The sequence below is a fragment of the Motacilla alba genome, chromosome 6, assembly GCF_015832195.1.
Source record: "Motacilla alba alba isolate MOTALB_02 chromosome 6, Motacilla_alba_V1.0_pri, whole genome shotgun sequence".
NCBI classification, from domain to species: Eukaryota; Metazoa; Chordata; class Aves; order Passeriformes; family Motacillidae; genus Motacilla; species Motacilla alba.
The window spans coordinates 20449933-20474143 of NC_052021.1; the positions used below are offsets into that span (position 1 = coordinate 20449933).

Consider the following 24211-nt stretch of genomic DNA (forward strand, 5'->3'; position numbering starts at 1 on the left):
AGCCCATTAAGTTCTAGGTGCCAGAATTTGCATCTGCAAGTTAAGAGGAACAACAGTGGGGTTCAAACAAACAAAAAGCCCAAGACCCAGCAGTAAGACTTCACAGAATGAAGAGGCACTGCAATAAAGCTATTGTCCTTCATGAAACAAGGGAAAGAACCATCCTCTTCTGACAGCACAAGACTGATGACATAGCTGATGTTTTAACTAAATTATACCTGATACCATAAGAAAATTAGGTAAGTTTGTTTTACTCTGAGTGAGGTGATTGTACATTTGTTTCCATGTATTAATTTATTTGAAGTATCACAGCAAAAACAGAGGAACTGGAATAAAAAAGCAGGTATAAAACCAGAGCACTTATTTACAGCTAATTAATACATAAAATGCTAACTCATAATCCGGACAAAGCATATTTCCACATCCCTTTCTGGTTATTTTAAATCTACTGAGAAACAGGTAATTTCTTACTTGACCACATATATATATATTTAACATAACAGCACCATAATCTGCAGGGGGTTTTTTCTCAAAACTTTGCAAGCTGCAACATATAAAAATGGAACCAAGGCATGAGATTGAGCAGGTAAATCTTTTGATTCAACTTTGCATCACTAAATCACTACATAGAGACATGGAGAATGCAAAAAAAAGTTGTGGCTCAGTAAGACAATAAGATAGCAACATATAAAAACAGGGATCTGCAGAGGATATATCCTAGTTCAGCAATCTTAAAGGATGCTTAGATTTCTGAAGAAACTCTTCTGTCATATCCTCCATTTTGTTCTCCACTGGAGCTGCAGATTTGTTCTCTTTACCCTTTTTGAGACTTCTTTTGTGCTGTGATTTAAAGAAAATACCCAATGTTAAGAGAATACAAAGAAATCAAAGACTTTTTCCTCATGTGCAATACAGCACGTAGTGTTCTGAGAAAAAAAGGTGATTTAACTCCTGAAAAAGGTTCCTAACTTATTGCATTTACTCAAGAGATTGACTGTAGACATACAGAAGCTCAGCAGCTATTTTTAAAGGGTCCACAAGAAGAAAATATGCTCTCCCCAGCAAGAAAACCCCTAGACTAATACACCAAGAAGTTTACACCGATAACATTGGTAGAGCAAAAAGGTCAGAAGCAAGTAAGTAAAAAACTCAACCCCATGAAAACTTAAGAATGCCAGTATTTCTGTCAGGCCTCTAAGAAAATTCTCCATGTACTTCCAACTCTTCCATTAACACATGTCTAGCAAATTATGACAATTTTCTTTATGGAGGATTATTTGCTGAGGAGTTTTCAACTGTCTGCGCAGCTTGTCAGAAATTTGCATTATTTTATCCACTATTAACTGCTATCAGAATCTGCCGTTACTTTAGCACAAGGTTAATAAAGTGTAATCTACAGGATTTGAACAAGTTGTGAGGCTACCCTAAAATGTAAGAAGTGACTTGAAACTATGGCACTGTTACAGAACAGTAATAATTCTTCTCAAATACACAGCTATTTCGCTTATCTGGGGAAGTTACCTGGAAAAAAGGAATGCCACCATTTGTGTGGCAATACACATTTGTATCTATTAAGTATTTGTCACCAGCAGGGCTTTCACTGGGTTCTTGCAACTCTCCTTCCTCTTCCAACAGGTCCTAAAACAGAAGTTTTCCAGAAAGATGTATTTAATGTCTGAATTTCCTCAATAAATATATTAAGAACGATCAGATCTATAAAAGACATGGAACTTCTATTTTTGAAAAACAAGATAGAAATCTAAATTTTTAATATCATTGCTTATTTCTCAAGAGATGGTTTTTGTCAAAAGCTCAGCACACTTGAGTCCAAGTACACTGTAAAACACAAAGGCTACAACAGCCCTAGGGTTCCAGTCAGCTCTCCAAAAGGGCCTGGAAAAAAACCTCAAAGATGTGAAATATTAATTCAAGAGTCTCATTTGCCATTTATATACATACCTGACCTGCATTATCCTCCATCTCCTTTACCACACTGCTTAGCATAGCATCAAGATTTGGTTGCTTTTGCCTTAGTTGCTCCAGAAGGAGCTGCCGGGGCTCTGTTCTCACAAGCGTGACAGGATAGAAGTAGTCCTTTCTCTGTGGAGTCGTCCCTTTAATGAAGATGATACACTTTTCAGTGTTTGCTTTAATTTCAGATCCTCAATTTTACATCAACTCACTACAGAAATCATGCCTTGTTCACACACCATTCTTTGCATACATCTTAAAAGGTGTAAGACTGCCAGGTTATGTCCCCATCAACCTTCACTTAGGAATTCTGGAACTCAAGTTGTTTTCTTTAAGACCATTCTGCCCCTGACCTGATTAAATACCTGTTGGAACATCCACTTTGAGATCCTCTTGCAGGAAACCATTAACCTGAGTTAGTCCATGCTGTACTTCTTCCTTAAGTGCCAGCTTCTGCTCCACAAGTACCTCCTGATCCACCTTTATCTCATCCAGAAGGCCATTTAGCACCTTCCCCTCAGCAGCCTTTTGTCTGCCAATGTGGTCAGCAATTTCAGCTATTGCTTTATCACAGTTTTCTTCATTTTTCTGAAAATGAAACAAAAAAAAACAACCCAACTGAAAACACCAAGTTAACAGGAAAGGTAAGACTATGGACTCTTTTCTAAGATGTGGAGCATGATTAGTGACATGACCTGAAACGAAACAACTGAGACCTCAAATTGAGAAGTTTCAGTGCCAGTTTTACACTCTCATTTTGAGAGCTGTCTTCAGAAGAGAGTTTCTTAGAAAGTATGATCACTTTAGAAAGCTAGTCACAAGGATAAAGATGATGCCATCTGGCTCAGACCAGACTCCTCATGCTTCTATGCACAAACCCTGCATAGAATTAGGATAATCACCTGAACATGAGCATCATCCAAGTACTAGAACCTTTATGCATTTGTAAGGAAAAAGGAAATTGTGTTTTCAGCCATTCCCATTGAAATGAAACTCCTGAAGTGTTCAGCAGGTGCAATAGATACAGAGAGGTCCTGAGACGACAAATGCCTTTAGTTTAAAGTTGGACTTGGATCCTTGGAGATCCCTTCCAACTCAGAATATTCTGTGTGAAAGAAGTTTCTAGTTGAGTTTTTCCTTCTGAAAGTTTGCAAAATATTGGATTTGCCTATTTCTACAATAAAATCAGGGTGGATGTGAAATTTGTGATGAAAAAAAAAAAACCAACATGAGAGAGAAACTCTTAGATAAGAGGCCAGAATTTGTACATACTTAAAAGGAATACTTTCTCCCATATTGATTCAATCTGACCAATAAAGTCATTTGCATCCTCCAGAAAATAGCCTGCATTTGATCACTGTGCATCTCCCAAGGACAGTACTGTAGATACAGTTTTAGAATTAAACACCACCAAGATGATGTAAAACACTCAGATTACATGTACAAGACAGTTGTATGGCATTAGCCATGACACCATTATTTGAGGTTATGAGCACTTGAAATTCAAAGTCTTCCTCTTAATTCAGGCTTTTGATTTCCTCTAATTACATCTTCTCAAGTTCAGTAACATGAATCTGCTATAAAAAAAATCAGTTTTGTTTTGACTAGAACTTTTTTCTTCCCTCTACAAATTCTGCAGTAAAGTTTGTCTCAGGATGTTGCATTAGAGTACAAGTACTTTTTTTTTGTTGCAAATGACTATAAGTACCTTTTGTAAATACTGAAATTGCTGTTTCTCGTCCTGGAATGACAACAGGTGCTGATTAGTAAAGTTGACCATCTGAGCAGTTGTAAATTCACACCATGTATTGGTATGCTCAGACACATTTTTGAGATTGCTGAGAAGATGCTGACAGTGGTCATTGGATTCTTCCAGCATTGCCTTGTTTTCAGCATTTATGCTCCTGAGCTCTTGAGAGAAATTATCCAGAGATGCAGTAAATTTGCTGTGATTGGAATTTGTACTGCTGACTAAGTCTGTAGTTCTCCTGCAACAACAAATTTGTAAGAGTTTAGAGATTTTGAAAGATAGATTTTAACACAGTATACTCTTAGAAATATGAAACCAGAGCCAGTGAAATAGCACAGTTCTATCAAACCAATTAATTATAATATTGCTGTTCTACTTAGTAAATTTGCACACTTGCAGCAGTAGGTTTGCTAAAAAAAAACCAAACAAAACCCCCATCGATCAAAAAAAACCCAAAAGAGAACAAAAAGACCCTAACCACAAACTAAAAACAACTTCAGCGAGACCTTAGTTATTCAGTCTGCAATTGAAAGAAACATATTGCAACAGATACATTATTATGCTTTAAGCTACACCTTTATAATATGTTCTGAAGTCCAGACACTGAGGGGCACTCCTCAGCATATTGCTCCCAAAATGATACTTTCTTATCACAACATGCTCAGGAGACAAGTTCAAGGACAAGCCTTTTAGAACTACTGTTTACTCTGGGGAAAGGCCGACTGTGATCTACACTCTGTGGCAGAACCCAGCTCTAACATACAGGCCATGCCCAGCAGGCTTTAGAAGCACATGATCTCCACAGATGGAGAGCATCCCATTTTGAAGTTCTCTTCATATATAGTTTATCTTGTGTAAGTATACAGCAAAAAGAACGTGCTCCTTACAGGTGAACGTTTTCTTGCATAGCAGTGATGGTGGTCTTCAGGCTTCCATGTCTTGTGAGTACATCAGTTAAGTTGTTCTGAGTCTCCCGAGCAAAAAGGTCAAGCTGGCTTTGCAGTAAAGACACCAATTCAGCTGCACTCTATCAGGAAAATGACCACAAGTTTCACTGTTATTCTGCACTTTTTTACAGTCTTAAAGGGTATTGAATGCCTGAATTAAAAATGCAGAAAATACAGAGTTTTGTAATTCTAAAGCAGAAGGTACAATTTCTGTAGTGTAGTGAAGATACAGACTTTTTGGAGACATATGTAAATACACATATACTGGATATACAGCAAGGGGAAGGGGGTTTTTGCTAGATTCCTATATAAACTACTTAAAGCAGCCTAACAAAAGCTGAATAGAATTATCAAGTTACTGTCCTATTAACATTTTTTCTGAAACAAGTACAATGGTTTACTACCACACAAGAGTTTAAATCAAAGCAAGCAATCACACTTGGTGTTAGGATGTTTTCTTACTCTAAGAATACCTTTCTATGTGCCAACCTCGTCATTTCCACTTCTTCTTTTAAACTGTCACAATTATGCTGGAGCTGAGCAAAGCCACCGGCTGTTTGTTCCTGTATTTTTTTCAGAGTGAGAAAAAGGTCTCCAAAGAAGGTATCCATTTCCTTTTTATGGCCCTCCAACTTAAAAAAAAAAAAAAGTTTTACTTATAGTTATATTTTTATATTTTGATTTAAGAAACGGATATTTTTCCCTAGCATAACTGACATAGAAACAAACTCTACCCCAAGGAAATTATCAAAAGGCATTAATAAAGTATTGTGCATAAAAGGCAGAAAGTCACACTTGGAACAAGCTAAAGTTTGAGACGGGAACTTAGTGTGAGGGCTATTCCAAACACAAAATTTGACATGCAAGGTAAACAAAATAGGAAAGTAGATAAGGAACAGCAACAGCTCATAAGCCATGGACTATCTACTAAGTCTGAAAACCAATAAAAAGCTTCCAGACAAGGGGAGTTGATTTCTCATGAGCTGTAACTGACAGGAGGGGAAAATGTTTCAGTAAAAGAAACAGGTCACCAGAAATCAAGACTTGTTTTTGACAAAAAAAAAAAAAGGAGAAAAAAAGAAAAGAAAAAGAAAAAGCCACAGTTCTACACAAGTATCACAAGATAGACTAGAACTCTAATGTGAAGCAAAGGACTTCAATAAGTGCAGTATTGTTTGCACTTATGGTTGTTAACAAGATAAAGCACCACATTCCCCAGGAAAAAAAAAGGGACTATAGAAGAAGTTTGGTATGAAGACAGAAAATTTTTGGAGTGCTAGGACTTGCCTAAGTTGACTTTTTTTTCAGACGTCTGAAATACAGAGGGAGAGTATATTAAATGTATCATCAATATTTGCTACATAAAGATTTAAGCATCTGTGTTTTGCCATTCTACCCTGATGCTTAGGCAAGAAGTTGTGCCAATATAGAGAACAAGTAAATTTACCACACTCAGGAGAGGAAAAAAGTCTGAAAGAAAGTTAAAAGACAGAACTCACAGGACAAGATAAAGGGGAAAAGGTCAGACAAGAAGTGGAAACACTCTGACATACTGCAGAAAAACAGAACATATTATCTGTAAATTAAATAAAAATAGAAGACCCCAAGGCGAAGAGGCAGGTTATGTGCATTACCTGGTCAGCCACAGCAGAGTATTTCTTCATGTTACTCTGGAACTGACAATTTAACCCCAAGACAAATTCTACCATTGGTGTCAAGCTATTGACTGCTCTTCCTAATCCAGTTTCATGCTCTTCCTAGGAAGAGGAAAAAAAAGTTAAACCAGAACATGGCTGTTCCTTTATCTACATTTGTAAGAAGTTACTATGTACATATCCATATGCTCTATTATGGCAGTATATGCTATTTAGTACATTAGAACTTGTGGGGTGACATGGGAGGGACAATCATGGTCAGGTAGTGAAGCAGATACAGGTAAAGAGCATCAGAAAACATGCTATACATTTACAGAACCCCTTTTGATCAAAACCAGTTTCAAATATTTAAGTAGGAGTATGCAAATGGACTAACAATTAATCTCAGTAGCTCTGCTTTACAATCAAGTGACAGATTCTCATGCTGTGTTATTTTTTCAGACATGTGAGAAACTTCAGTAGACACCAATTCTTTAAGAGAGGCAAAAGATGCTGATACAACTGATGCAAGAATATCTGCTGTAGAAGAACTGGTAGACAGGAGGTCACCTGCAAAAGAAATCCAGAGTTACAAACTTTTTAAAAATTCCCCTGTCAGATAGGAACTCTTTATTGCTCATCACCTTATTGCCCCTTACAGGAAGGCTGTGGATCACCCCAGACACATTATTACTGGTGCAACTGCAATCATTATGTCACTTTAAGCCACCTCTTTCTTAAAACAGATACATTTTAGGAAGTGGTCTTTGAGATTACTACAGGATGACTAATAGTACAGGTATTACACTTACCTATAAAATTTGTGTAATATGTCAACATCTGTTGCTGCTTCAAACTGTTTTCAGTAATTGAATCTTGTATTTTGCTGAATGAAGCATTCATTTGTCCTGCAAATGTATTTTGGACAACAGCATTGTGCTGATCAACAGCCCTCTTGCGGTCCAGTTTCGCATGGAGCCCAGACACATCTCTTGTAGTTTCTTCAACTGTACTTAGTAACTATAATTTTTAAAGTTATTTCAGTAAGTCTTTAAACAAGAAGTCAAGCATATATAAGGAAAGGCAACAACAGTTCTGAGTTTAAAAAGTTATCTCTCTAGGAAAACAGTTATTTCCCTTTACACCATCAAATTACAACTGTTCTGGACCCTGGTGTTATGTCATTTATGCTTTTATAACACGGGAAAAAGTTACCTACTAGAGACCATTTGTTCTGCTTTAAAATCAAAGCATTAATAAATGACTTGCTCAGTATTTAAGGAATAAAGGTACCACTTATCTCAGAATAGTAACTGAAAAATACCTGAGCACTTCAACTTTTTTCTGAACAATGTGACAGTAAGTATGTTCTTTTACACAGTACTAAAGCAAGAGGTTTTTAGTACTAGTCCTGTGATAAACAATTTAGAATTCATACAAATAGTGGAGTCCTGGTTTGTAGTAAGTGTAAGTAATTTCTGTACCTATTTGTCTCAAACACTTCACAACCCACACGTAAAAACCGGGCATTCTCTTACAGGAATCCAAACAGAAAGAAATTGTCATGGTGCCTGAACATACAAGTCTCATCACTTTACAGTTTAAATAGCAGGACACACTCTCTCCCTACCTCAAGTCTCTTTTGAGAAGTATGACTAACCTATGAACACATCAAAGCCATACCCTAAAACAATAGGACAATATCATTCAAAGCTTTTTGCTATTTTCCTACCCCAGTTCATAGAATGCTTTGGGTTGGCAAGGACGTTAAAGACCATTTAGTTCCAAAGCCTCCTACCATGGGCAGAGACATGTTCCACTAGACCAGGTCCTTCAGGTATGTATAATTTACCATTTTGCAGGACCAGTCATAAGATTTCTCAATATTCTGCAGAAAACCTCATGATAATAGATACTGCAAAGCACTGGAACTCCCATGACAAACTGGCCTGAGGGAAAGTTAGTTCCAGACCAACCAGAGTGTTTAAGAATCAACTGTCAATACTACCACAGAGAAAGTCCTGCAATCTAACTCTAGTTTTCCAGCTTAAATTCAGGTCTTGTCTCACCCACATTGCTCTTTAGCAACAATTGGTTTCCTTCAATAGCCCATGAAACTCCCAAAGATAGGAAGCTGTTTTACAGTAGGTACAAGAACTGTGACAACCTGGCTAGCTGTGCCATGAAGTTCTTGTTCAGTATTTTCCAAAACTGAAACCACATATTCTTCTTCAGCCAGCTGAACCTTGGTTTCTTGGAGATCTTTTTGTGTTTCTTCCAGTTCTTTCTCCTTGATCTGCAAATCTGTTTTACACTGTTCAAGTTCATTTTTACTGGCTCTGAATAGTTCAGTGACCTAAATAGGAACAAAATAATCAAAAAGACAACACCACTTTTTATAAATTGTGACAGTTTCATTTCACATCTCTCAAATTACATGACAATGACAGAAGGCAAATTGTCATGCAGCAAAGTAATTTCAGCTGTAGCACTCAGGTCTTAAACCTAAACTACAGGTTTGTATAGTCTTTGTAATCACTGAAAATATCAAGCCAACACCATTCTCATTGTCATAATCGCTTGCTTCCCCTCTCAAAATGTAAGAGCAAACTACCATTACAGCACAAGGAAAAGAATCCCACTGAACAAACATAACCAGACAGACTGAAAAGAGCCAGTAAAGCTGATTACATAGAGGAGTTACATATACCAACAAATGAATATCTACATTTCTCCTAAACAAGGAGCTCCAGTTTTTGTGTAATTTGTTAAAAGGAAGCTTATGACCTCTCCATCCTTATTCTTTTTTCCTAAGCAGATAGATACCTGTCAACTGAGATGATATAATTTTACAAGCAGGTTTTTTTTCCTGAAAATTCAGCAAAGAAAATTATAGTAGTGGACATGAAAACAGCTTTAAAAATAAGTACTGCAACCTGCAATTTCATATACATTATTTCAAATTCCTAACTTCAAGGACTAGGAAGCTTCCATTCTTGACTAATTGAGGAACTTTAAGACCAAAAACAATCTTCTGACTGTTCTTTTCTTCAAACTTTTTTTCCTCTTTTTGACAGGAGGAATTAATTTCTTCCATTTTTGGCAGATTTAAGCCATAGTTCAAAAACATCACTTACCCTTTTCAGTTCTTCCTCCATGACACTGATTTTGTCAACATACTCTCTAATTTGTTCTTCCTGAACTGTCACCTTTCCATTAAGGGCTCTCAAGCAAGGATTAAAATAAACAAACAAATTAGTCGAGTTACAGGTAGTTTCAAGATTTACACTACATTTTCAGTAATTTCAGAAAATTCTATATTAATAGTAAGTGATTTTCACTTAAGGCAGAGAAGATTTAAGGCAATTTTCCATTGTTAACTTTCTGTGCAAACTAGCCCTATTAAAAGGGAAGTTAAGTATATCAAGTTTACTTTCCTGTATTAGCTTCCACTAAAAAAAAAAAAAAGGCTGCATGTGTAAATCTGCATTTGGTAATGCTTATGGTAAGTTCCACACATACATAAATTCCTCAGCACAAGCCTATTCAGCTTTATCTGTATAATCATTAATTTTGAAAGAACAAGTTGACCAAACAGTTAAGTTTTCCTAACTATCTTCAACTTCCTGGATTAAAAATATATCTGAAAATATTTCTGTATAAGTACAGGTATCAGTATCTGAGAGTTGTTGCTAATTATTTTATAGGAATTTTACAGACATACTCATAGTTTTCAACAGAAATATAGACTCCATTTTTCTCTCGAGCAGCAGCAAGGTCTCGCTTCAGACGCTCAATTTCTTCAGTGTATTCCTGCATAAAGAAACAACCACATGTAAACATGAAGATTTCTATTTTGGTTTTGATATTCAGCTTAACAGAAACTTCACAAAGGTAGTGCTCTACAGAAGTTTTGCATAAGCACAAGAGCAAAGCACTTCACCCCTGTTCCAAGTTCAGTATAGCACCATTTAAATTCATTGCATTGGCTATACGCAGAACATTGAAACCTTCCATTTGAAGGTCATACTTGGTTGCATTTAGCAGCTCACAATGGGAATCACAGCTTCCTTAGGGACAGAGCTATTTTATATTGGCTCTTCACTTGTACTTACTGACAAGCTCCCTTTAATTCGGGCACTTGCTAGGATAAGTGCAAAATTGCAAACATGTCATAGCTAGTAGCAATAGCCCTCTGTTCAACTTCAGTCTTATTAACAGTTCCAGTATCTGCAGGGACCATGGCTATGTAAGTGCAGCTTTAGTTTAAAAGCATCAGTTCGGTAATTAAAATCACTTCAGAGAAGCACTGCTACTAGTTACAGCTTCTCCTGTACTCATAACTCCTGCACAGCAAAGATTACATTAACAAGAAGTCATGCCTAACCTGTAACTTCATTAAGATATATGTCTAGTTACCTTAATAAGAGCTTTTTTTGTTAGCTTCTGATTAACTTCAGGCTTGTTCATGATGTTCTTTGCTCTATGGGCATACTCCAGTGTACTCAATGTTTCCTGTGAAAAGCAGATGTAACACTAGGTCAAGTCGAGGAATTAACTCATATTTTTGTATCATTAGCAAAATATATTACTTATTTTAGGAATAGGTTTTCAGACTTAAAATTTACCTCAAGATTTACAGACGCAGGTGAAATTGTGGCAATTATTGATGTTTTTGTCCGTCCTCCAAGAGAGTCTTGAAGGATTCTTGTGAGTTTAGATTCCCTGTACGGAATGTGAGGGGCTCTTTCCACTAGAGCAGTAATAACTCTTCCCAGTGTCAGCAGAGATTGGTTGATATTTCCAGCTTCACGAGCTCTTTTGTCAACAGCCCCAGATCGACCAATGTTTTCACTTCCTGCAAGATCAACCTGAAAGGCAGGTTATGCTTCTGTCTCAATCACCCTGAAGAATGCTTGCCCCAAAGTCATGCAGAACACATAAAAGAGCTTACCAGTTTTTCAGGAGACACTGGGGTGACAAACAGGACTGATATTTTTCAGTGACAAACATACCTCATATCACTTTATGGGAACAATCATTTTTCCCCTTATCAGGAAAAAACGCTAATAAACTCGAGTACATGGCTAAAAATTCTATCGATGACACTTAGTTCAAATACCTACCAAGTTTAGCTTTCCAATTTTAACAAGTTCTTCTCCATCTACTGTTGTTTCTTTCATATGGATGGTAATTGAAAACACAGAGTGGGAACGGCTGCAAAAGAAACCAGTTTCAGATGTTCCATTAAAGCCAAATATCTAGTTGTTATATGACTGCTGCAAGTTCTGTGCTCTTTATGGAGAATACATTTAGCCCATGAACTACAACTTTCTTTTTCAATACACAAAGTTATTGTGATAAGTATAGTTTTGTGTGTGTATATATAAATATGTATTTAAAACCAGTGATGAAGCAACTGGTTGACATTTGACTCATTCAATCCTATAGATTTTCTCTTATTTCAAGGAAAAGCAAGAGAAATGCCATGGTTTTGCTTACATTTGAGTATTCTCAACTCACAAGCATCACATGAAAACTAACTCGCAGGTTTTTTTCAGTCCTTAATCTAAGAACAGTTTCACAGAATGTGAGATTAAGGAACATAACTTTCTTTATGAAGGCTAAGAAAACTCATAAACTAGTTGAATCCAATATTGAAAATTTAGAAGTTCAATTAATTTTTCAATAAAAATAGTAATACAGTTTAAGATCATAAAAACATGGAATGGTTGCATCTAGCTCCAACCACCCTTCCATGGGCAAGGACAACTTCCACTAGACCAGGCTGTTTAAAGCCGCATCCAACATGGCCTTGGACACTTCTAGGGATGGAGCACCCACAAGTTCTCTGGTCAACATGTTCCAGTGTTTCACCACTCTCATAGTAATGATGATTTTAGGTTGAGTTTATTCCTTTAATAAGTTCTTACTACAGGAAGCTGACATACATAGAAAGCCATAGATGTCAAATTACACCAGTTTGACCATACATAAAAACAACATCTCAGGCACATTAATTTCCAAAATTCCCTAGAATTTCAGACAAAATGAGTTCTGTGTTCCAATCAGTGGTAGGAAATACCCATTTCCTTCCACCAGTAGACAGACATGCCCGGTATATCTTGAAATTAAAATACAATACAGACAAGGCACATTGCTTACTGTTCCCGCACTGCATCACTACTTGCTCACAGTGACATGGATTTCACATCTGCAGCTCAAGAATGTGAAAGCAGTAATAAAATAATGCTATTTCTGATCCAGGTGCCCCTAATACATTCTATGATCTGCAACCATATGAAGCAGGCCTTATTGTCATAGAATCTTATCTCAAACTTCCACAACCTAATTTGCAAATTTTACAGAAGTTGGCTGGGTTAAACCACGACACCCCTTCATCCGCCTATTGCAATCATCCCACAGCACGTGGTAAGGCAGATATTGTGGCTTTCTAACTATTGGCTTTTCTATTGTGGCTTTCTGATCCACGTTTGACAGTCTGCACTGTGATAGACATGATGCCATGCTTGCACTAGCTGCTTACTTCTTCAGTAAAATTCTCTTTAAGAACGAACAAAACAAGGTTTCTGAAATGGGGAAGATTTTTACCTGGAATATGCATTCATGTAAGTAGCTGCAGTTGTTCTTTTGGCTGCACCCCTTTCCAGGATTTGGTAAACTTGATTTTTGTTGTGTACAGTTACTTCTTCCAAGCCTTTAATAATTACACCCCTCTGTCAGAAATTAATACACGCTTATTATACATCTCTCAACCATCCTGAAAGCCTCAAGACAACAAATTTTGTAGCACTAACCTTGTTTCGAGGATCATCAAACATCTGCAGTCTTTCTCCAACATCAGGAGTAGGATTCAAAAGATCAAAAAGCTCCTCATTATAGATTTCCAAAAGAGAGACTTTCACTGAAAATTCAGTCCCATTCTCTGTGAGTTTTTCAAATATTTGATGCAATGTACGGGGTATGATACCTGCTAGTGGATCCTACAAATTGAAATGAAATATTTAATTTACAAAAGTACTGAAAGAGATCTGGAGCTAGGGGGCAGAGTTTCAACTAAACAGTCTGACTGGATATAAACAAGAAAAAAGATGCTCTTCCATATAAAAGTCACCAAGAGTTGAGTGCAATACATTAAAGATGTTAAGTTGTCTATTTCATATAAATGAATGAGATTATTTGTTAATCTACAAACATTTAAGGAAAGTCAGCTTCAGAATTTGAAAGGCATCAAAATTTGGCTTTCTTTAGTCTTCTGCAGTTTCCAGCTGTGAACTACAGTACAGACAAGAGAAATCTCAGAATGATAATATACCTCTTCCCAAGTATATTCTTCATTGGGTGACCGCTCCCCTTCCATTGTGAAGGTCTTACCAGTACCAGTTTGGCCATAACTGTGAAAATAAAAATAAAAATGTAAACAAGAAACTAAAATAGAAATAAAATTTCCTAATACTAATTATTGGCTTACTTACGCAAACACTGTACAGTTGTAGCCCATAATAACTTCATCCAAAATGGGACACACAACACTCCGGTACACATCAATCTGCTTTGCCTGAGCTCCAAAAACCTATTGGCACAAATCCAACACATCCCATTTAGCCATACAATTATGTATAACATCACACTGAGTACTAGCTTGTTTCTAGGAGTCCCCAAGCAGTTACTAACCATATCAAATGTGTAAGTCTTTCTTGATGACTTATCTGTCACTCCTCCAGTGCGGACACTGACTTCCTTTCTTGCTTGATCACAATCTACAACAGCGTAGGAGCTCACTTTAAGTTCTGAAGCATTAAAAGGCCTAAAAGGACAGGAGTCAGAAATATCGGATTGAAATCATTGCTAACAAGAACACAAACAGATGAAGCAGTAACGTCACTCAGTTTAAGGATCTAGAATAGCACAACTGGGCAAAAACAACAAAGCTTTTAACTTTATCTGTTTAATAATTTTTTAAGAAAAAATGCTGCAATTTGGCAGTTTACAGACCCTGTTTCTCCTTTTTCCCCACTGTGAGACAACTCAGGCATCCATAGCTTTTTGTTTGTTACATACATATTTTTAACAGGCCTACTTCCAAGATCATATAGATACACACATAGCTAACAGGCATCAGAACATGTTCAGCTGCAGGGGGTAGAATATTACACATACCAAACAATTGTCTAAATAAGAGCCTTAAAAACACAAACAAACAAACCCAAAAAAACAACCAAAAAAACCCCACAATTATTACATGCAAGTTAATGCAACAGTGAATCAAATGCTGATAACACAACACTCTAAAGCACCAAAAATACCAACAGACCCTACTAATTACAGGACAGTAAGCAGCAATACCAGAACCTTTATAATACTGGTGCACCTGAACAGTATTTAATAAGACAAAGCATCAGGATGTGGGGAATCCACATTAATTTAAAGTGGATTAGTAAAAAGGAATAGTAAAAGGTTTAATAGAGTGACAATAAAATTTTTGAACTTTATGGTGAGCATCTTGTTTCACCACTAAGTTAATTCAAACTTGGTGCACACCATTTTCCTTAATGGGACGTTTGCCACTATTTCTCCTGAAATGCATGGAAATGCCCTAAAAAGCATTAAATTCTATTTTATTCTTCATTTAGTAGTGCTACTGCACTGAATGTCTATGCTACCTATATAGGTGACCTGAGCAGTCAGCTTGAAAATATAACTTCTACAATCTTGTACTCTTTAAAATATCTTGACACTAAAGACACTTCAGATACTCTTTCAATTAGAATGTTAAAGAAAAAAACCAAAACACAAGAAAACCACAAGCACATGGCACCTCAAGTTTCCTGAACCTTGTGGCTAACATTTTCCCCAATACATCACTGAGGCTGAAGTGTCAGATTCTAAACAGACGATGGGATGCTTGGGTGCAAGATAGACTAATGACAACAGAAAATCACTAACATCTTGTGCAGAGGAGCAAGTTACAGCTTCAGTTTCATGACTTTTAAAGTAACAGAACAATGAACACATTCTGCTGTGTAACCACGAAACACTGAACCAGTGCATGGCAGGAGGCACAAGAGCCCACAGCTGTGATATCAGGGGAACAGTTTAGCTGGGCTGAAGCAGGAGTACAGATCACCACCAACACCACTACACAAGCAGCTGCCTGGTGTGCCATGGAGACATTTGATCTCAAGTTCATCCCCTTAGGTATGAAGCACGTTATGCATATTACCAATGCTAATGCATGCATTTTGAGGTTCCAAATTCATGTTTTACCAAAGCTCAGTAAACGTGCTGCTTGAAATGATTTATTATATGCTCAGACCAATCAGGTTTTGGGAACAAATCAGGACACCAAAGAACACAATTCTATCTACCCTCATATCTGTAAGATAAGGACAATCTGACTTGATGCAGAAGAAAAAAGAAAAGTGGAAGAAACATTTACTAGCTCAAATAAATTGAAGCTACTAAAAAAAAAGCTTTACAAGGAGCAAGAGTGGGCAAGGAACTTTTAAGAGGTTAAAAACTAACTCTTGACGTAGCAATTAGTTTGTGAGCTACAACAAAAGCAGAGCAATCCACCGTGGACAGTCCTAATGCTACTTCCATAGTGAGCATCACATTTAGTTAAAATAGATATTAATACTTAATAAAGCTATTCCAGAACAATTAAGAGAGATAAAAACAAAACAGCTGCTCTTGACAGTATGTCAAATCCAATTGCTCCAGGAAACTTAGACACTTGCAGTAGCTTTGAGTCACATCAACACTTTTACAAATCCCATATTTGTTTCAGAAGCTTTATAGTTGCATTGCAAAGATAAGGCTAAATTGATTTTAAATAATTGTGCATATAAGCAGAACTTGTAAGCTTGAAAAAATGACTGCAAAAGGCATTAAAACATAATACAAAAACTAACATTTGCAGGTCTGGCTCAAAAAAACCCCAACTTCTAAAGGTGATTTAAACACAATACATAATACATTACCAACATTACAGTTTTAACATACAGTGCTTTAAGATTATTTAAGATCTAGTATTAGTAAGCAAGCCTTTAAAACCACTTTAGAATTACAAAGAGAACCTAATTCTACGGTACGTGAAATTTATCATTTCATAACAAAAAATAAATTCATCTCATCAACCAAGACATTTGGTCACTTTTACTTCAGCAGTAGACCCCCATCCCATTGTTTGTCCTCGGTAAAGTCTGCATCAATGAAGTTTGCGACAGATCTACCACAGTGGAAGTAGCAACATTTTTAGCTGTCAAAGTTTAGCGACTTCCCACAGGAGCTCACAGAAGAGCAGAATTCAGCCTGGGTTTTTGTGAGTCTCGAATATCATACTAATTCGGAGTAGCTCTTCTTGAGCTTCCAACGCAGCTGCATACTGAGTGTGCACTGAATGAAGATCAGAAACTGCAGCTTTTTGCCTTTTTAAGCTATAAAAAATCACCCTTAACAGCCTTACTTCTGCGGAAGCGCCGCTTCCCCGGGGGGCACCCGGGGCCGCCTCAACGGCAGACGGGTGCCCGGGACAGGCAGCTCCCAGCGCGGCGCCGAGGCCGCTCAGCGGTGCGGGGGCGGCCCCCTCGCCGCGATCGCTCTGGGCGGACACAGCGATTCCCCGGAGCAGGTATCGCAGCCGGACACAGCGGCCCGGCAGAGCCGCAGCTGCACAGCGCCTGTCACACGGCGGCGGCCTCGGCCCGCCGGCCCCGCGGGCTGTCCGGGGCACCGAGCAGAGACCGCCTGGGCCCGAGTCCCGGAGGCACCAACGCGGGACCTCCCCGGGGCTTGCCCGCGGACCGGCCCCCAGCGTTCGCCCAGAGAAGGGCCGCCGCGCTCACCTGCACCGCACCACCACCTGGATGTTCTTGCCCTTCTCCTCCTTCTTGCCGCCGCCGCCCTGGGAGCCGAAGGAAGCCATGGCGGGACGGGGACGGACCGAAGCGCTGCCGCGAAGCCGGGACTCGCTTCGGCCGCGCGCGCCCCCGCCAACGCCGCTTTGAACCGCGCACGGCCCGGCCCGGCCAATCAGCGGCGGCCCCGGGGCACCACGGGACGGGATTTCAAATCCTGGGGGCGGCGCGCGCCGCGGCGGCAGTGTTGTTCCGGCCCGCCGGCGGCACCGGGAGCTCGGTCCCCGAGCCCCTGTGCTGCCGGTCCCGCTGAACCGTGACGCGCTACCTGACGTCCAACCGTACCTACCGTACGGCTGTCTGCGCCGCCAGTACCGCGAGAGGCCAGCAGGACAATGTCTGGCCTTCTCTGCGGCTGCCGGTGACACCCACGGGTCTGGGGGCAGCCAAACTCCTCGCCTGCCATCAATCTTCCACAGTCACGTAGTTCATATAACTCTTTCTCACAGGTCAAGCCCTCCAGCCATCCCTTCTTCTGTCCCCCCCTAGCTCTCCAGCTGGCCCACGATTTCCTTAAACATCACGACAAATAAGCGCACCTCGCCAATGCCTTGTGGAATTGTGCTGTTACTTGGCCTGTTTAAAACAACGCCCAGGTTTCTATTTACCCAGCGGGGCCCGGCTGTCCCATCGGCCAGAGGTGCCCCAGTACAGGTTGCCAGGCAGAGCCTAGCCCCAGCTGTGCACTCCTGGCCATGCCTGCAGAGCTCTGCTCTGGTCCCTCTGTGCCTTGAGCATGCTTCAGCTCAGGCAGGTCTCCAGCACAACTTGTCTATGACAGTCTGAATTCCACACCTAACTTTCCATGTGTTTAGAGGTCGGTATTGCCTTATTGGATAGTGGGGAAATCGTAAGTAATAATTAAAATAAGTAGTTACAGGTTCAGGACAAAGCACCACGGGTGTACCACATCCATCACTTTACTTTGAAACTACATCACGTGAACCACTTTGCCATTTACGTCACCCTGCCTTCCCTGTGACAGCTTCCTCTGAGGCACTATTAAATGCTTTGCTAGGTGGAGATCTATGACAGGATAACAGGTCTCATGGGGAAGAAGATGTTAAAGGAGATTCAACTCTTCTGATGTGTTTTGTTAAATCTGTACTGGCTCCTACAGACTGTCATCTACCTGTTATGGCCTGCAGTGCTACAGTGCTTTGCTCTTGTTCTAGGGCCTCCACAATTTCTGAAATTTAGATTGCCCATCTATATAATTTTGCAGGTGTACACACCCTTTTTTTTCTGTAAAGTTAGCTGCTTTAAATCTTATTATACTTCTTTCCTCCATGAGTTCTTAAAGCTAATAACAAATGAGTCCTGACCCATAAGGCTTGCAGTAATTTTCCTGACAGTGATATGAAGCAACATCCCATTATGCTCCTCTACCATTTATCAGAAGAGTTAGAACAATGCCAGAGCAAATCAATCTTACATTAGGTGCGAAGAACAAACAATGAACACTAAAAAAATCACAACAACACATTTTGCTTCAGCTAAGTAAAGATTTAACCAAACAGCAAAATAAATATAATCCATGGCAAACATATTGAGACTACCTTCATTATTTGCCTTTTTGTGTTCCATCTATGCTAACAGCAAAAATCACTTCCACTGACAGTTGTGTAATAGCTACTGCTAGACTGCAAAGTCAAATGCAGGTATGCAAATAATCTAAATATTTACCTTTTGCTCTATACTCCTTCATATGGATCACAAAACAGAAGGCAGCTCTGGAACACAAGAATTCCTCCAATTTCTGTGTTTTTGTTCATTTCTAGTATGAAAGCCATTATTTTTCCTGAAAATATAACATCTCTCACAGACACAGAAGAGATCATTTGAACCTGCATTAAAACAATAAGAACTTATTTGATTACTGAAAGTTCAATTTGGCTGATAGCTACCTTTGCTATAGCTGTGGTAAGTGGAAAACATGTATTTCTGGTAATCAAGTTAGCTTAAAAAAGCGTACAGTTTAATGGCTGCAAGTCTGTTTTACAAGGTCAGTTTATAGCATAGGTTGTACTTTTTCTTAGACTAGGTAGAGCCTGATGATACTAATACACCATAAACACAAACTGAGTAACAAGGAGCTAGCATTGCACAAGCAATAAAAATAAATATGAAGAAAAGGAAACAAGAATATTTAGGCCACAGTCTTAACAGTTATTGGGAGAATGACCTTTAAGAAGATAGATACTTCATCTGTGACAAATGTTTTGTTTTGTTTAAAGAGGGACAAAGACATTACAGAAACTTAAATTATACAATAATACAACAGCAAATGTAGCAATTTCAGAAGAGGGTATTAACCGCCACGTATGGATCAAGAAGGACAATTTTAAACAACTAAGGCTTGCAAACAAAAGGTCATTTAATTACAGTGATATTCACAGAAAAAACAAACACTGTTTTGCTAAGGCTTGTATCAGATCACCTGGGGAATGGTAGGTATGGAGGCCTGAAAAGTAGTAAAATTGTTTACATGGAACATGATTACCTACGAATGAAGAAAGGTTATATAAGGTATAATAATGGAGAGATATAATTAATACAAATTATAAGGTTGGGTGAGACTTCTTCAAGGCTTAGTAACACCTGATTTGATTGCCAACATGCTACACAATGTATCACCTGTATTGAGCATGTGGAGAGTTTAATATTCAATACTATCAGTGACATAGTAAAAAACTGCTGATTAATTGCATATTCACAGGGGAAATCACCTGCACCTCAGATAAACATAAAGCAAATTCTAGCCTTTGAACAGCCTGACCAGTTGTCCAGTAATATTCTAAACTCTGTGTTGTTCACATACAGTAAGTTAAACAACAAGGACTTACTCTCAGAGAGTACTGGTGTATTCTCAGCTGAGGACAGGGTTCCCCTTCAGTCAAAGTAAAAGGATAACTATGTCACTGTTAAAAGAAAGAAAATGCAATAAAATAACTCATTGTTAAAAATTAAAGACTCAATGCATATAACAGGATTAAAACCAGAACTGATTTCAACTAACCAGGAAAATACATGGAATAAAAGAGTTCTTTTTATTTAGGCATGTGTGCCAGATCACTGTCCAACACAGACGGTAGCACTTTTATAGCTTTTTATAGTCACTGTAATAAAAATTAGCAGTAACATAGGGAGAGGTAGGCATTTGTGTGATTAGCTTAGAGTTAAGCTAGTAATATTCCATACCACTACCTATTTTCAGTTGAGATGTGCAGCTGGATGACATCATTTACACAAGAAAAGAAACAATGAATGGGAAAATTGGAAACACACAGACTTGACAGCACTGACTGAAGTTAACAGGAAATGTCTTTTTTGCCTCATTATCTTCTAACTTAAGTCTTTAATTAATTTAATTTTATTCATTCAGTATTTTTATCCTGGGAACAGCCAATGGACAATCCTTTTTTCAGGTATGTCTTGTCATGAAATTGTGGCTATTTATTTTGGAGTGGAAATAACAATCAAGAGTTATGTTATTTTTCAGCCCAAGGCCAGTTTGCTACAAAGCTTTATTATATACAATTCGAATTTAGTCCAGAATTTTATCTATGTGGAAAAGACATGCTTCCATTAGCAGCCTATCACGACTGTGCTTAAGAGTTTCACACTTAACTGTCTCTCAGCTTTCAGGCCATACATAAAATACTGGTTAATTCTAAATTATTTTTAACCCACCTACTTTGAAGATCACTTTCCCTCACTGTACATTTATGTCACATATCCTGAAGAGGGATCTCTACACTGCTATTTCATAAGTTTTTTTCATGGGAGTATTTGAATAATTTCCACACTTACTCTAAATTATGCTTAGGCTAATTTGGTCTTTTAGGCAACACCTATTTTTCTACTAGGGCAGATAAAGAAGGCAGGACCAAAAGCACCAATCGTCTATGAGCAATTAAAGTTTCATGGGGAAGAAATCTTAATTGCAGGACCAGCCTGAGAAAGGCATTTCACTGAAAGTCCTCTTTACTTTTGCTGAGGATATCCTATTAAAAATATCTTTAAAACACAGAAAAGATATCCAAAACAGTGCATGAGTGCAATTTTGGCTAGTATAAATGGATATAGAGAGGGGTCAGAGTATAAGAACAGAATCTGATTTGAATAAACACGGGCGTCCTGGTTTTGGCTGGAATATAGTTAATTTCTTCTCAGTAGCTGGCACAGTACTGTGTTGTGGATTGTCAACATAAGAATAATGTTGGTAACACACTCATGTCTTGATTTTTGCCAAGACGTGTTTGTCCTGCATCAGGGACTTTGTGTCTCATTCTCTACCATTGAGGAGCTGCAGGGGAAAAAAAGCTGGGAGGGAGTACAGCCAGGACAGGTGACTTGAACTGGCCAAAGGGATATTCCACACCATAAAATGTCATTCCCAGAATATAAACTGTGGATTTATATTACCAGTTACCCAGAGGGGCTTGATCAGGCCTGGGGGTAGGGTCTGGCATTGGTTAGCAGGTGGTGAGCAACTGTATTGCGCATCACTTATCTTTTTCTTTTTATCATCATTACTATCATTATTTACTATTATTTTTATAATTTATTTTGTTTCAGTTACTAAATTGTTCTTATTTCAACCGTCAAGTTGTACTTTTGATTCTTCTCCCCATTACACCGGGATGGGTGGAGGGGAGCAAACGGCTGCCTGATCCTTAGTTGCTGGCTGGGGTTAAACCAGGACACACCAGTGACTTTGAACGGCCGCTAAATAAGCTTACAATGGATAAAATAGGTGTAAAGTACAGTAGGCGTGACCTCTATTGCATACCTCTGCTGCACTAGCTATGTTAGATGCATGAGGAGGTGTGATCTTTCATCACCCACAGAAACAGAAGTGCTTGTTTCAGAGTCACGTTTTAGCAGAGTCCTGCTGGCACAGTCTACCTCACTTCCCCAGGATTGCCCCTGTATGTACTAGGCAAGATTTATAGGAAAAGGCAGGATTTATTAGAGCCGCTAAATATAGATCAGACCAGCATTAGCTAAATATATACTACGTTAGGCTAACAAACTTTCTGTTGGGACCTGAAAAGAGTAAATTGCCTGAAACGGTATAATTCTATAGCATTCACCCCTACATGACAACTGCATTAAAGCCAAAGGCAGAAGTATTTCTACAGTACATTCAATTTAACAGAACTATTCCAATTCACAACCTCTTAATCCTCCAGCTGCTCCTGAAAGGGAGGAGACAGATTGTGAAGGGGCACTCACCCTGCAGTCCTTCTGTCAGGCACCATGGGATGAGCCTCTCTGACGCACTGGCAAGAGCAACAGGGTGGAATTCAGATTTAACAGCTCACCATTTATCCTGCCCTCCTTCTGTCCAGCTTGGTCTTCACTTTTACATGCACTAGGGACTGGAAAAAACCCAGACTGCCTCAAACCAGAATCCCATGAGGACATTTTCACAGGAGTTAACATACTGTGTTAAAATTAGGCACCCACACAGTTCTAAATCCAAACAGTTGATTGAGGTGAAAACTACCAAATGCCTTGCTCCAACCAGGATGAGTTAACTTGAGAGACAGTTCCGTGTCTAAACTGAGGCCAGAAGTGTGGGTGTACTTGATGTAGGCACAAATGTTTCAAACTGGGTAGCTCAGGTAGGGGTAAGAGCATCTCTATAGCAGCACAGACCTCCCTGGAAACCAGCAGATGAATGTCTACTCAAACGCCCTGACAGATTTTGTTGATTCCTGGTTGATTCTGCTGACCATACGAAACAGTGTGCTGCCACTTCTTCACAGCAATTTTAACCAAAGCTGACTAGTTTAAAGTTACTTTTGATACCTCTTCAATTCCATCTTTGGGTACAGAAATTACCTTAGGTAACTCGTCTGGCCACATCTTCCTACATTTTTATGATAGGAGGATTCTGTGAATTCTGTGATTCTGTGAGATACCACCTTTCACAGAAGGCAAGCAGTGGGGAAGCTAAAATCAGGCATTAAATGTAGCACATTTTGTATTACTTCTTTTTCCACTCATAATTCTGAAAAATAAGACACAGAAAAATAAACACATATGAAGAAAGCATATTACCAGAACTTCAACCAGTGGGTTGTTTCGGTTTTTTTTTTTTTTTTTTTGGGGGGGTGTGAAGGGGGGAAGGAGACTTGTTGGTTGGTTGGTTGGTTTTGTGATTTTTTTTTTGTCTTTTGGGATTTTTTTGGTGTTTGTTTGTTTTGGATTTTTGTTTGCCTTTCTTTTTTATTTTTTTATTTGGGGGTTTGTTTTTCCTAGAAAGGAATTAAAGCAACCAGCCACATCCACGACTTTCCCATAAGGAAATCTACCAAGGAAAAAAAAGTCGCCCTAGAACGCCAAATCTACGGTTTTCTAACAGAAGTTCATCCTTTACACCTCGTAAACCTATCCTGCGAGGCGAGTCCTGTGTCCGGCGCGGCGGGGCCGCAGAGCTCCACGGCAGGTGAGCGGCGGCCAGCGGGCTCCAAGGGGAGCGCCCGAAGGAGGGACAGCTGCCGGAGGGCGACCTCTCCCTGGGGGACGGAGGATTTTAACATCCGAAATCTCTGCCTCTCAGGACGGCACTGCACCCACTGTGCTCAAATTACGAGGCGTCTAATTACCTTTTGTCTTGGCAGACGCCGCCAGGGACGCGGAGCGCGGCCACCAGGAAGCGGGCGGGCCGCGACACGGTCCCTCCGCGGGTGCAGCCCGGGGCCGCCCCGCCGCCCTTCGCGCCGCAGCCCCGTCCGCCTCCGCCGGGCGCGGCCCCCCCGCCGCGGCGAGTGTCGCCCCGGCTCCCCGCCCAGCCACCCACCCCCTCCACCGCCTCCGCCTCCTCCCAGAGGCCCCCGGCCCCCTCCTCAGCCGCAGCCGCAGCCCCGGCCCTCCCGGCGGCAGAGGCGGCAGCTCCCGCCACCCCCAGGTACGGGTCCCGCCAGGCCCGGGCGCGGAGGGCGGACGGGACCCCGC

At 39.6% G+C, this 24211-nt stretch overlaps 2 protein-coding genes across 8 annotated transcripts in view; one reads left to right on the top strand and one right to left on the bottom strand.

Moving 5' to 3' along the window:
• Positions 1 to 275: 275 nt before the first annotated feature.
• KIF11 (kinesin family member 11) lies at positions 276 to 23990 on the bottom strand. 6 transcript variants are annotated; one of them, XM_038140251.1, is made up of 26 exons: positions 23863 to 23990; positions 23096 to 23264; positions 22484 to 22530; positions 20089 to 20163; positions 18929 to 19043; positions 13998 to 14130; positions 13799 to 13896; positions 13639 to 13717; positions 13121 to 13306; positions 12915 to 13039; positions 11429 to 11519; positions 10931 to 11173; positions 10722 to 10817; positions 10027 to 10115; positions 9440 to 9527; positions 8470 to 8658; positions 7115 to 7322; positions 6700 to 6872; positions 6303 to 6425; positions 5142 to 5300; positions 4609 to 4748; positions 3680 to 3959; positions 2337 to 2559; positions 1960 to 2114; positions 1522 to 1638; positions 276 to 840 (listed from the first exon to the last, which is right to left on the bottom strand). In XM_038140251.1, the coding sequence occupies exons 6-26, from the start codon at positions 13998 to 14000 to the stop codon at positions 718 to 720; spliced, it is 2988 nt and encodes a 995-aa protein (XP_037996179.1). In that variant the 5' UTR covers positions 14001 to 14130; positions 18929 to 19043; positions 20089 to 20163; positions 22484 to 22530; positions 23096 to 23264; positions 23863 to 23990; the 3' UTR covers positions 276 to 717. The 6 variants fall into 6 exon arrangements, with proteins under 6 accessions (XP_037996179.1, XP_037996177.1, XP_037996178.1 ...); XM_038140249.1 differs by having other exon boundaries at positions 18929 to 19089; XM_038140250.1 differs by having other exon boundaries at positions 18929 to 19089; positions 22484 to 22629.
• IDE (insulin degrading enzyme) overlaps positions 23851 to 24211 on the top strand; it is a 60244-nt gene continuing 59883 nt past the window's right edge. The window contains exon 1 of one of the 2 annotated variants that reach the window (XM_038140259.1): positions 23851 to 24164. The gene's annotated coding sequence lies outside the window, so the exon portion shown is untranslated. The remainder of the gene's footprint in view (positions 24165 to 24211) is intronic. The other variant, XM_038140257.1, reaches the window with a different exon arrangement.